The sequence below is a fragment of the Xenopus laevis genome, chromosome 2L (assembly GCF_017654675.1).
Source record: "Xenopus laevis strain J_2021 chromosome 2L, Xenopus_laevis_v10.1, whole genome shotgun sequence".
NCBI lineage: Eukaryota > Metazoa > Chordata > Amphibia > Anura > Pipidae > Xenopus > Xenopus laevis.
The window spans coordinates 165,416,161-165,429,719 of record NC_054373.1 but is presented as its reverse complement, the minus strand read 5'-3'; the positions used below and the strand labels follow the sequence as shown (position 1 = coordinate 165,429,719).

The window sequence follows — 13,559 nt, the reverse complement described above, 5'->3', positions numbered from 1 at the left end:
CTCTCTCTCTCTCTCTCTCTCTCTATATCTCTCTATATCTCTATCTCTCTCTCTCTCTCTCTCTCTCTCTCTCTCTCTCTCTCTCTCTCTCTCTCTCTCTCTCTATATCTCTCTATCTCTCTCTATCTCTCTCTATATCTCTCTATCTCTCTCTATCTCTCTCTATCTCTCTCTATCTCTCTCTATATCTCTCTATATCTCTCTATCTCTCTCTATATCTCTCTATCTCTCTCTATATCTCTCTATCTCTCTCTATCTCTCTCTATATCTCTCTATATCTCTCTCTCTCTCTCTATATCTCTCTCTCTCTCTCTCTCTCTATATCTCTCTCTCTCTCTCTCTATATCTATATCTATATCTATATCTATATCTATATCTATATCTCTCTCTCTCTCTCTCTCTCTCTCTCTCTCTCTCTCTCTCTCTCTCTCTCTCTCTCTCTCTCTCTCTCTCTCTCTCTCTCTCTCTCTCTCTCTCTCTCTCTCTCTCTCTCTCCTCTCTCTCTCTATATATATCTCTCTATCTCTCTCTCTCTCTCTCTATATATATCTCTCTATCTCTCTCTCTCTCTCTATATATATATATCTCTCTCTCTCTCTCTCTCTCTCTCTCTCTCTATCTCTATATATATATATATATATATATATATATATATATATATATATATATATATATATCTATATATATCTCTCTCTCTCTATATCTATATCTATATCTATATCTATATCTCCATTCCCTATTTCTATAAGAATAAAGAGGCTTAATAGGAATAATAGGTTATAGTATGTAAAGAAAAGAGAATAGAGGATAATCGGTTATAGTATGTAAAGAAAAGAGAATAGGAGAATAGAGGTTAGGTGAGGAGAGTAAGAATAATAGTACTGAGAGTGGACCCTTGGTCTAAGGGTTTTTGGTGGGCCCCTGGTGTCCCAGGCCGACACTGGCTGGAATGGCCTGCACAGATTCCTAACCTCAACCCAACTGAAAACTGCCTGGATACTTTAGTGTGTATTTTAGGAATGCATGTGTGTGCAGGTGCACTTAATGTAAGACTTATGGCACATTATTCGTATTTTGATGTTTCAGGTACACCAACTGCAGCCTTATAAAATACATGGAAAAGCATAAAGTAAAACCAGACAGCAAAACATTCCACTTGGTAAGTTCTTACTTGGTCTGTGACCTTATACATCCATCTCTGCAGAAAAGTGTTTAGTCATACATACATACATACATACATACATACATACATACATACATACATACATACATACATACATACATACATACATACATACATACATACTCAAAAAATGTATCCCTTGCATCATGACTCCCACCTGTACTTCCGTGTGCCTCCCATCAAAGTCACGAGAGGGTGGTGTAGAGGGTGTGATCTCCATAGTGACAAAAACTTTTTTGAAGAATCTACATTGTGAGTCATTTACCTAAGAGGTCATCTTGAATTACCCCATCGGTCGTGTTAATAGTTTTTTTTTTTTTTTGTTTTTTTACTAATCGGTCTATTTATAAGAAATTGAAAAAGTCTGATTATATATGAACAGTCTTTTTTTTTTTTCTCTATTGCTTTCCCATGACTGTACCACCTCTGATCTACAGAGCATTATTACTTTGCTTTTACACAAGCTTAGCCTTTAGTATATATTTATTAACAATGTCCCTATCAGGTGTGCCTGATATACATACATTTATGTGATTATCTGTGATTATTACACCTCTCTTCTTTACTTCAAAGCTTCAGAAATTGCTCACAATGGACCCAATCAAAAGAATTTCCTCTGAGCAAGCTATGCAGGATCCATATTTTCTAGAAGATCCACTTCCTACTTCAGAGTGAGTAACTGGCCCATTTCCCATCTCCCCAGATCCAATGCCTAAATAGTGTGTTTGAACTACTAGGTTATTTGCTCAGCATGTCCATTTGAAGTGTTGGCCATACAACCCAAGCTTGGATCGTAAACCTTCAAATATTTCAACTTTGTATTTCTGCATATTTTTAATTATGTCTTAAACAACGTAACCTACAACCGTCCTGTTTATTTTTCTTATATAGACTATACACGTACCCCTCTCCAACATTTGAACTAATGAACTAAGGCACTTTGATTCTTTCCCCGCAGCTTCCAATTTAGTAGCAAGGTTGAGAAATATTGAAGAAACAACTAAAATTCACTGTCATTATAAATCCCTTGAATCCTGGCAGCCTTGCAGTGTGTAACGGTTTGATGGCAGAACATTACAATGAATTTCACAGCCTGCCAAATATTGAAAAATGACCTGGAGGGGGGATAAGAGAACAATGTTTAACTGATGATCACACACTCATTAGACAGACGATAACCAATGCTGTTCCTTGCCAGTGTTTTTGCAGGCTGCCAGATTCCATATCCCAAGCGAGAGTTTTTGACAGAAGAGGAACCTGATGATAAGGGAGACAAAGTAAGCTTTGATGAGATTTTACATTTTTTTTTTCCTTTCTAGGAAGCCTTTTGGCTCTTGCTAACCCCAAACGGTTTAACCGTTTACTAGGATTTTCCACCAGTGGATAGGTAGGTTTGAGGATGTTCAAGGGGCAAATCCAAACTTAGTCTTTTGTATTGCAAGCAAATTTCCAATATACACATTAAACTGTTTCAGTGATGTATAAAGTTATGTGGAAATGTAACTGCCGTTGATAGCAGTGTCTTTTTGGCCATTGCAGTTCACTGTACTGCTGGGCTTGACTATACCATGGAAGCAACCGTCCTGTAGGCAAGCCACTACTTAATTCCCACAATGTCTAGTACACTTCTGTTCATTGCAGAACATACGCAAAGGGGCAGATTTAGCAAGGGTCAAAATTAAAAATTCTAAATTTAAAGTTTTTTTTACGGTGCAAACTGTCAAATTCGACTAGGGAGTTATTCGATTCAAGTTTTATATTCAAATTAAATATTAGAATTTGTTTTTGGAGATTTATCTTAATCTTTCCCTGTTAAGAACGAGAATATGACTATTCGCCACCTAAAACCTGCTGCATTGCTGTTAAAGGAGAAACAAACCCTTGATAAAAAAAACCCTACCTTACTCCCACACAGCCTAGCTGCACCTCGGGCAAATACCCCTAACTCTTTACATACCCCCTGTGCAGAATCTGTCCAGCGGAGTTAACGGGTGCCATTTTCAGCCGCTTCTGTAATCTTCGGAATGAGACTGGCGCTTCTGCAATTTTCGTGAGTTTCGGAGCATGCACAGTTGTTGCGAAACAGAAAATTGCTCCAACTGCACATGCGCCGCTTTGCCTGTCTCGTTCCGAAGATTGCCAAAGAGAAGAAGATGGTTGCCATGAACTCCACTGTACAGAATCTGGACGGAGGAGTAAGTAAAGAGTAAGGGGCATTTGCCCGGGGAGGCAGCTAGGCTGGGGGGCAGGGGGTAGGGTGTCTCTTTTTTTTTTTTTTATTTCTTTTTTTTTTATTAAAGGAAAACTATACCCCCAAAATGAATACTTAAGCAACAGATAGTTTATATCAAATTGAATGACATATTAAAGAATCTTACCAAACTGGAATATATATTTACATAAATATTGCCCTTTTACATCTCTTGCCTTGAACCACCATTTCGTGACTCTATCTGTGCTGTCTCAGAGATCACCTGACCAGAAATACTACAACACTAACTAACAGGAAGAAGTGAGGAAGCAAAAGGCAGAACTCTGTCTGTTAATTGGCTCATGTGACCTTACATGTGGTTTGTATGTGTGCACAGTGAATCTTACGATCTCAGGGGGCGGCCCTTATTTTTTAAAATGGCAATTTTCTATTTATGATTACCCAATGGCACATACTACTAAAAAAGTATATTATTATGATAATGGTTCATTTACATGAAGCAGGGTTTTACACATGAGCTGTTTTACTCAGTATCTTTTAATAGAGACCTACATTGTTTGGGGGGTATAGTTTTCCTTTAAGGGCTTATTTCTCTAAAGTCAATGGGAGACAGGGATCAATTTGGAGTTGTTTGCAGCCTTTCTGACATTCAAAAAAGCCTCAAATCGTTTTTAAAATTCTAATCAAATTCACGGTTTTGGGTCGATCTTTTTCACCCCACTTTAAAAATTTGAATTTTATAATAAATTTTCGATTGGTCGAAATTTGAGTTTATGGGAGTTTTCAAAAAACTCACATGAATTTGAAATTCGACCCTCGATAAATGTGCCCCAAAGAATTGCATGGAGATGGAGGCTTGGCTTACTACTGCAACATTATTTCTGTGGTACATGTAGTCCGATCCAGCAGGGTTGCTTTCATAGCAACTTTATTTTCCTTTTATTATGCTAATTTGGGTTTGCAACAATTTCAAGTAAATACTCTTTCCTGCTGGACGGTAATTACTTTGGGAATTTTTTTGAGATCATTGGTTCATGTTTAAGGTGAACAGAGGTTATAGAAAATGTGTAAATTCAGTGTTACCACCAAGCTTTGCGTTTGAGATATAGTGACAATCCGCGCACATTGTGGGGCAGATTTATCCAGGGTCCAATTAAAAATTCGAATTTTCAAATTTTTTTTATGGACAAAACTGTCAAATTCAACTAGGGAGTTACTCAAATTCGATTATTTTTTTTAATAATTTTAATTCGATTTTCAAGATTCACCATACTCTAACCCTTCCAAATCCATGGCAGAGGTCCAGGGATCAATTTTGAGTTGTTTGCATTTGAATTCAATTCAAATTCAATTTGAGTTTTCTGGTCCATTCCATTCATCTGAGTTTAAAAAAAAAAAAGATTAAATTTTTTTAAATAAATTTCTATTGGACGATTTTATGGGAGTTTAGGCGAGTTTTTAAAAACTCGCATGTATTCCGCATTCGAACTTTAATAAATGTGCCCCTTATGCTGCCTCTTATTGTTTCCTAGTTTCTTTGCTGTAAATCTATAATTAGTCAGTGCCATTAAATACCGTAAGCATGCATTTGCACAATATATTTCACTTAGGAAATTTCTCGTTACCTACGGATTATAGAGGAAGTAAAATCCTTTGAAACAAGCTTTAGCGCTTATTGCATGTTAGTGGCAGAATGGTACTGACCGGTTGTTTTGGAACGAGTCATAGTTTGGAAACTATGACATCGGTGAGCAGCTGTGCAGATGTTATGTAGGCACTTGCGCCCGTGCTGAAGGGAAAAAAAAGGCACTTCGGATGAGCTAATGGAAACGATATTTAGCATCATCCACATCTGGCAGGAGACTGTTCCAGATTATTATTGGTGAGAGAAATGTTCCTATGCCCTGTGTGAGCAAGCTGTACTCCATTAAAGTGAACGTTTTAAGAACAGGTCTACATTACTACAGATATGTTATCCAGAATGCTCGGCACCTGGGATTTCCCAGATAAGGGATCTTTACGTAATTTGGATCTCCATACTTTGTCTACTAAAAATGTTAAATAAACCAAATAGAATTGTTCTGCCTTGAATAAAGATTAATTATATCTTAGTTTGGATCAAGTACAAGTTATCTATTATTATTATTATTATTATTATTATTATAAAAAAAAAAAAAAGGAAATCATTAATAAAAATTAAAAATGAGAATTATTTCATTATAATACACAAAAGCCATGAATATCCTGTAAATTATATCCTTATAAACGGTGAGTTCTGATGTCATCAGTTATAAACGGTGAGTTCTGATGTCATTTCTGTCACATGACTCATTGAAATTTGTGTATTATAATAAATAAAGTACCCCCAGTTGTAAAATATGAGGATATTAGAAGTTACCTCGGAGTTCCATGACCTGTATAAAAACACTCGGCCTTCGGCCTCGTGTTTTTATATGGTCATGGAACTCCTCGGTAACTTATAATATCCTTATATTTTACAAAAGGGGGTACTTTATTCACTATATAATGGAGTCTATGGGTGATAACCTTTCCATAATTCAGAATTTTCTGGATAACTAACTGGTTTCTTGATAACAGATGCTATACCTGCATAGTTTTATATACTGTATATCTTGAGCTAATACAGGGGACAGGGGGGCTCTGCTTTGAAAACCAGTTAGGTGCATCTACGAGAGCCAACTGACCTTTTCTCCAAATTTCACACTGAGGGGGTTATTTATCAAGGTCCGAATTTATCTAAGTATTTCTAAGTTAGAAATCTGAGCAACTCCGATTGCCTGAATGGACCTTATTAATGAAGAAGAAAGCCCGTAAAGATAGTGTTGGACAAACTTCGGAGCTCTCCCCGAATTGTTAGTGGTTTCTGCGCTAAAAAATTATGAAAAGTACGAAAAAAATCTTAGTTTTCTGAGTTTTTTTTGCTCAGAAACCACAAACTCATCGGACATCGGCACAGACACAGAGACCTTCCCCATCGATTTATACAGGACCTCGAAAGCTTTTAGATGCTGGGGTTTCGGATTCTGAGTTTTTAGACCATCGGACTGTAATAAATCTCGAAAAATTCTTAGGTCCCCCCCCCCTCGAAAACCGCGTATTATTTGAGGTTCGGCTGTTTAGACCTTGATAAATAACCCCCTAAGTGTTGCTGGCATATTTCCTTTTTAGTTTTCTTACATTGGTCCTAAATATGTCCTGGTCCTAAATTTAGGACCAGTTGTTTTCTTACTATTGGTCCTAAATATGTTTGATTTTGCAACAGGGCCTTGTATAGTAAGATGGGCAGAACAGTGTACAGGTATGGGACCTGTTATTTAGAATTTTTAGGACCTGTGGGTTTCTGGATAACTGCTATTTCCGTAATTTAGATCTTCATACCTTAAGTTTACTATAAAATCATGTAAACATTAAATAAGCCCAATAGGCTGTTTTTTATTTAATCCTTATTTTTTCAGATAAGGATTAATTGTATCTTAGTTGGGATCAAGTACAAGTTACAGTTTTATTATTATAGAGAAACGAAATCATCTTTAACAATCTGGTATATTGCAATTGGTATTCATGTTATATTATTTGTGGGTTTTGAGTTATTTAACGTTTTATTCAGCAGCTCTGCAGTTTGCAATTTCAGCAATTTGGTAGCTAGGATGCAAATTACCCTAGCAACCATGCACTGATTTGAATAAGAGATTGGAGTATGAACAAGAGGACTAGAAAGATGAGTAATAAAAAGTAGCACTAACGATACATTTGTGGCCTTACAGAGCATTTGTTTTTAGATGGGGTCAGTGACCCCTGTTTGAAAGCTGCAAAGAGTCAGATGAAAAAAGGCAAATAATAAAAATAACTATAAAAAATAAATAACGAAGACCAATTGAAAAGTTGCACAGAGTGGGTCATTCTATAACCAATTAAAATACAGAATTTAAGTTTTTCCATGTTTTGTATCTTGAGTTCCAAGTTTCATGTTACTATTATAATGGGCTTTCAAACCAGGCAATAAATTCAAGTTTATCTCAAAAGCTCCAGAATAATACAGAGCTGCTGTTTCAGAGAGTGTGTGTCTGTCTGTCTGTCTGTCTGTCTGTCTGTTCTGTAGAGGCCATGCAGATTTTGGTACATACCATCGCCCTTCGACACAACTGACAGTTGTAATCCACTTCCCCCTAACTCTGCTTACAAAACTGGTGTTAATATTCAATATTCTGAATTTGTTATTTGGGTGTATTTATTGTCCTTTAAACCTGCAACTGAAATGTTTATTTTTTGGGTGTACATTCAGTATATATTGACATTTGCAACAGCTGCTCATATTATGCCAACGTAAACTGCAGTAAAAGGTAACTTTCCCTGTTCAATATAACTCTGTCTCTCAGACTGGGGCACATATAAAGTACAAAATAAATATCCTTGCATTTTATACTGGAGAGAAACTTCCCATGAATAATGAGCTAGACCATGAGTAGCCAAACGCAGGATACAGTGAGAGGACCGGACATGGGGTAGGCGACAGAGCAGGTATGTGCCTGGCGCCCCCCCAGCTTTGCGCCCTAGGCATGTGCCTACTCTGCCTATCCCTAGTTCCGGCCCTGGGTACAGGTATTGCACCTGTTATCCAGATTGCTCAGGACCTGGTGTCTTCCAGATAACTGATCTTTCTGTAATTTGGATCTTCATACCTTAAAGCTGGCCATAGATGCAAAGATCCGTTCGTACGAATCATCGTACGATCGGACTTTCCCATCTCCCGACCTGCCACTAACCATTCAGATCAAAGTCTTACCAGTCAGATTAGTTAAAGAACAGATCAGCAATGTTCTGCCCCTGACAGCAATCGTACGATATCTATGTCCAACCAAAGCTAGTGACAGTCTCCCACTGAAAATCGTACGATCGGATCTTTGCATCTATGGCCAGCTTAACTTTAACATCTGAAAACCTTTAAGGAATGCATATTGGAAAGTTGCTCTGATTTACAGTTTCTTCCATTTTGCAAAAAAAATATTTAGGATGAATGACCCCTTTTTAAGACCTTAGTTTCTAAATATTCGCTTTTAAAAAAATATTTTATTTTATTTTTTTTTGTCATGTACAATCACCCAAATGAGCCAGTACTTTTTGTTTACATCTGGGTTTGTTTGGACCCTCACTTTGATACTAGGGTTTGTCCACTGAAATTATAAACCATATGCTGAATCCCTATTTACCAGCAGAGAACATGATCAAGCACCACTCTCCCAACAATTCCACGTTGTCAATGCTAAATGTAATAGGTGTCGTATACTGTAGATCCATGGTGAAAATGAAAGGGCTGACGGGAATTGTCATTGGCTGGGGCCCACCCCAGTGTATTATTACATCACAGACTATAATATAGTTCTTTAAATTCATTCTTGCACTTTTTCCAGCCATTTTTTTTTGCCTTAAAGGAGAAAGAATGGCTAAAATTAAGTATTTTTTTTTTTATCAGAAAGGTCTATATAAATACACCAGTAAGCCCTCAAAGTACCGTAATGTTGCTCAGTCCTCTGTTAAAAGAAACACTGCATTTCTTTCCTTCTATTGTGTACACATGGGCTTCTGTATCAGACTTCCTGCCTTCATCTTAAACCTCCTTGCCCCGGCAGTGAGCATGCTCAATTTGCTCCTCTTCCCCCCCCTTCTCTGCTGTAATCTGAGCCCAGAGCTATAAGTGATCAGGGAGAGACTCGGCAGGAAGTGATGTCACACCAAGCTAATATGGCAGCTGCTATCCTAAACAAACACAGTTTCCAGAGCTGTTTACTCGGGTATGGTAAACATTCTACAGAATAAATATAGTTTTATAGCTTGCACTATTGTGGCTAATCTGTTGGCAATAAACTGCTTCGGTATCTTTCCTTCTCCTTTAAAATTTGTTTGTTTTTTTTTTCTTCAATCCTTAAAGAAAAACCAACAGCAGCAGCAAGGCAATAACCATACAAATGGAACAGGTCACCCAGGAAATCAAGATAACAGTCACGCACAAGGGCCACCTCTGAAGAAAGTGAGAGTTGTTCCCCCTACCACTACCTCAGGTGGACTCATAATGACCTCAGACTATCAGGTAACCTGGTTTATGTCACATTGTTCTCTCTATCCCCCTCCCCTTATTCAAACACCACATAACATTGCAGTATGGCCAGGAAAATAGAACTACTGTGCCTGTATAACCACTTTATTGTAGTGCCCATTTGCACAGGGACCTCTAAAAAGCCTTTAGTCTTGTACATCCATTTAAGTTCAAAGGAAGTGTTTTTCTGGCTCTTCTGTGGTTGAACAAAGGATACATCTACTCCTCTTTCTATTTATAATCACACATACACACAAGCTACTGTTGCCAGTTATGGCTGGACATTTCAGGATTAGTAATGGACGAATTTGACCCCTTTTGCTTCTTTGAAAATTTGCGAAACTGAGAAAATTCGCCTGAAATGCATTGGTCTATGGGCAACATTTTTTTTTTTTTTTCACCAGTTGGAGTCTATGGGTTTCATTGTCACGGCAAAACTTGGCGAACAATTTCGCTCATCACTATCAAGATGCTTCTGAATGCACAGATTATATCAATGTTTTCTATTCTATATCAGAATTTTAACTTTTTGTGCCGAGGTTTTCCAGTTTGTTTTTCTAGGTTCCAGTTTAGCTTAGAAACAATGCACTGGTTTATAGGAGACGGCAGCAAGATGACCTGTATAGAAAGAGAAGTAGTAATAAAACAAAAATGGTAGCCAAATTGTTTTTGGCTGCTGGGGTCAGAGACCCCCCCCCCCCCATTTGTAAGATGGAAAGAGGCAAAAGAGGAACAGCAGAAAATTCCAAAACTAGAAAAAAACAAAGAATAGATTTTTTTAACATACTAAATATTAGTGTAAAGGTGAACTACCCCTTTTACATGCGTTCAAGACACACTGGAGTAAAAGCACTCTTGGGAGGAAGGTAGTAGAAAAAAATATCCCCAGCTCACCTCCAAATAGGGATGCACTGAATCCACTATTTTAGGATTCGACCAAACCCCGAATCCTTTGAAAAAGATTTGTGCAAATACCCAACTGAATCCGAAACCTACTCTGCATATGGCCTAATTTGCATTTGGCACTTGAATTTGTCCGAATTACAAACTGAAAACTGGATTAGGTGTTTCTCTAACTCCAAATACTGAGCTAACTCCGGGGGCAGGGGTTACCATGTATTTGTGGGCAGAGCATGTGCAATGCAGCAGAATGGTCTGTGAATGCACCAGTTAATGCAGAGTGTGGGGTCTGAGGTCCAGTGCTAAATGCAGCCCCTCTTATCAGTGGCCAACACTTGAACCAAAGAACTTTACCCAAAAAAAAAAAGAACAGATTTATCATTCATATGGTTACACTGACTGTTGTCTGTGCTATGATTGGCATTTAAATACCCAAATCATTTTAGTGTCAGTTGTAGGAATGTAATGCTTACATGTAGAAGTGTATGCTGTATTATCATCCATTAATGGAGAACCAAACCCTAAAAATGAATAGGGCTAAAAATGCCATATTTTATATACTGAACTTATTGCACCAGCCTAAAGTTTCAGCTTGTCAATAGCAGCAATGATCCAGGACTTCAAACTTGTCACAGGGGGTCACCATCTTGGAAAGTGTCTGTGACACTCACATGCTCAGTGGGCTCTGAGCAGCTGTTGAGAAGCTAAGCTTAGGGCTCGTCACTAATTATCTAGAAGAAAATGAGGTTGGTCTGTAATAAAATCTGATGCTATTGGGCAGAATATTAAATTCTGATGCTAATTGCACTGTTTTCTGTGCTGCCATGTAGTAATTATCTGTATTAATTAGCCTTATATTGTGACATTTCTATTCTATGTGTACTGTATATTGTGAGTGGGTCCCTAAGCTCAGTAAGTGACAGCAGCACAGAGCATGTGCAGTGAATCAGCAGAAAAGAAGATGGGGAGCTACTGGGGCATCTTTGGAGACACAGATCTTTACTGCTAAAGGGCTGTGGTTGCCTTGGGCTGGTACAGAAGCCCAAAACATCATGTACAACATTTCTAGCTACTTCTTTAGTTTAATTTTCCTTGTCCATTAATGCTTATCAACCATATAGTGTCCCTTCCACAAAGAGGTTTGTTTATACTAAATCCTTTCCAAATGTTTGTATTAAATCCTTTTTTTCTGTCATCTTACTCTTCCCCTGAAGCGTTCCAATCCACATGCTGCTTATCAAAACCCTGGACCAAGCACATCACAACCTCAGAGCAGCATGGGGTATTCATCTACCTCCCAGCAGCCTCCACAGTACTCACATCAGACCCACCGGTACTGAGCTGTACCAGAGGGAAACAAACAAAAGTCAATGCACTGTTGCTTTGGCTGCAGGACTGAGCATGTAGCTGTCTGCCTGAAGCCTGGCTTTGGAATGTACTGTACAACCACACCTTCAAAATGTCCAGCAGCCAAGTTATACAACATTTCAGAGAATGTAGACCCCCCCCCCCCCCATGTGAAGGTTACGAGGAAACTTCGGGCGACTAAGGAAAACGAAGCGCCTCGAGTCCCACTGGCTATTTCTCATTATAGCCGGCGGGAAGGTAGAGGAAGGCAGATCGGGGAGATTGTCGCCCAGAAGAAGAGGCGATTAGTCGCCAGGCAACTAAATCTCCCCGAATCTCCCCATGTGCCCTTACCCTAAGAGCGCTAGCACAGTTGGCGTTGCGGATTTGCTACTTCCATAGTTTACTTGAAAATGGTTCAAACTGACCAATGCATAATCTTTTCAGTGATGGTAGCAGTTGAAGCTGTGAAGTATGTTAGGAGCAAACACTTCATTATTATTTTTTTTTTTCATGGTGACAACATGATCCAACCAATTAAAAAACAGTCTTCACTGGTATAGACATTACCAGAGCACAAAAGCTAAATCTTACTGCTATTCAGTTCAATACACATTTCTTTACGCATCATTTTCGGGTGATGAACGATTATCACCTCGATCAGTGTTTTTTTTTTTTTTTTCCAGCAAATCTTTTTCCTTCAACGCTTTACTCCCTCATCAAAAAGCAACAAAAACCATAGTTGTTTTCTGTATGATCCTCCCAAAGATTCTATTTCAGCGTAGGTTTTTAAAGACTCTACAACTTGACTAGTATTAAAGCTGCTATCTGATATTAAATATGTTTGTTTTGAAATTGATACAAACCTTTGTTTGCACAGTCAAACGAGTGCACCCTACCGTCAACAATATTTCTATTTTTTTTTCTTCAATTCCTGTTGGTGTTGCTGAATTGTGAGCATGCTATGGAGTTCCAACAAAATAAAAAGCAAAAAAAAAATAGTGAAAACCGAAAAAAAGGCAAAAAAATTGGGAATTCATTATCTGCCTCATGCGGGTGAGGCACCTGTTCAGATCCTTAAAGCTGGCTTGGTGTAGTGTATTTCAATTCAATTTTGATTTTCTCTTTCATTTCGTGTCCCTTCCCCCCCCCCACCCGTTTCATAGGGTCGCCTCTTTTACATTGGAGAATAAAAGGTAGAAAGGCCTTAGAATTTACAAAGAAACAAAACTGTAACATACAATGTACTGTATCAGACTATTTTACATTGACAAGTATTCGGATTAAAAAAAAAATTCAACATTGTTAACGCAAGGTGTTAAGTAATAAATTTATTTTTCATAAAAACTGTTTTTTGTATTTTTTTTTGTGCTTTGTTTTAATCACTGATGCCATGTAAATTTGAGGTGTTAAAATGGGAAAAAGGGATACTTATTCTTTTCTGGGTTAACAAACATTTTTTGAACCCTCTTTAAATAAGTCCTATATCCCCCCCCCCCCCCCCCCCCACATTGTGCCCAAGTGTCTTCTATCCCACAGATATTTAAGGATTCTCAAGAAAAGAGGACAGAATATAAAGTGTGATGGTGACAGGCTGAAACCCTAGAATGAAATATGATGGAACGTGGAATGGAATTTTGGCGAGAAGATCCAGTTCTAATTTTGGTGATCTACATGGAAGACGTCACGAAGGAGTAGAATGTCATGGTCACGGAGTAAAGGGATTGAAAGATAATCCAGGCAAGTTGAACCTTAATGATTGTGATAACAAGTGTTGGGAACTAGTTCTATAAGAGATAGTTACA

At 38.0% G+C, this 13,559-nt stretch overlaps 1 protein-coding gene across 3 annotated transcripts in view; it reads left to right on the top strand.

Annotated features, from left to right (window-relative positions):
* The window catches only part of LOC108708713 (cyclin-dependent kinase 8), a 57,124-nt gene extending 44,031 nt beyond the window's left edge, over positions 1 to 13,093 (top strand). For 2 of the 3 annotated variants that reach the window (XM_018247717.2, XM_041582661.1), the window contains 5 exons: positions 1,087 to 1,159; positions 1,757 to 1,854; positions 2,382 to 2,460; positions 9,343 to 9,501; positions 11,622 to 13,093. In XM_018247717.2, the coding sequence (XP_018103206.1) occupies positions 1,087 to 1,159; positions 1,757 to 1,854; positions 2,382 to 2,460; positions 9,343 to 9,501; positions 11,622 to 11,747 (535 nt within the window). In that variant the 3' untranslated portion in view covers positions 11,748 to 13,093. Of the gene's footprint in view, positions 1 to 1,086; positions 1,160 to 1,756; positions 1,855 to 2,381; positions 2,461 to 9,342; positions 9,502 to 9,911; positions 10,839 to 11,621 lie in introns of those variants that run through there. The other variant, XM_018247718.2, reaches the window with a different exon arrangement.
* Positions 13,094 to 13,559: the final 466 nt, after the last annotated feature.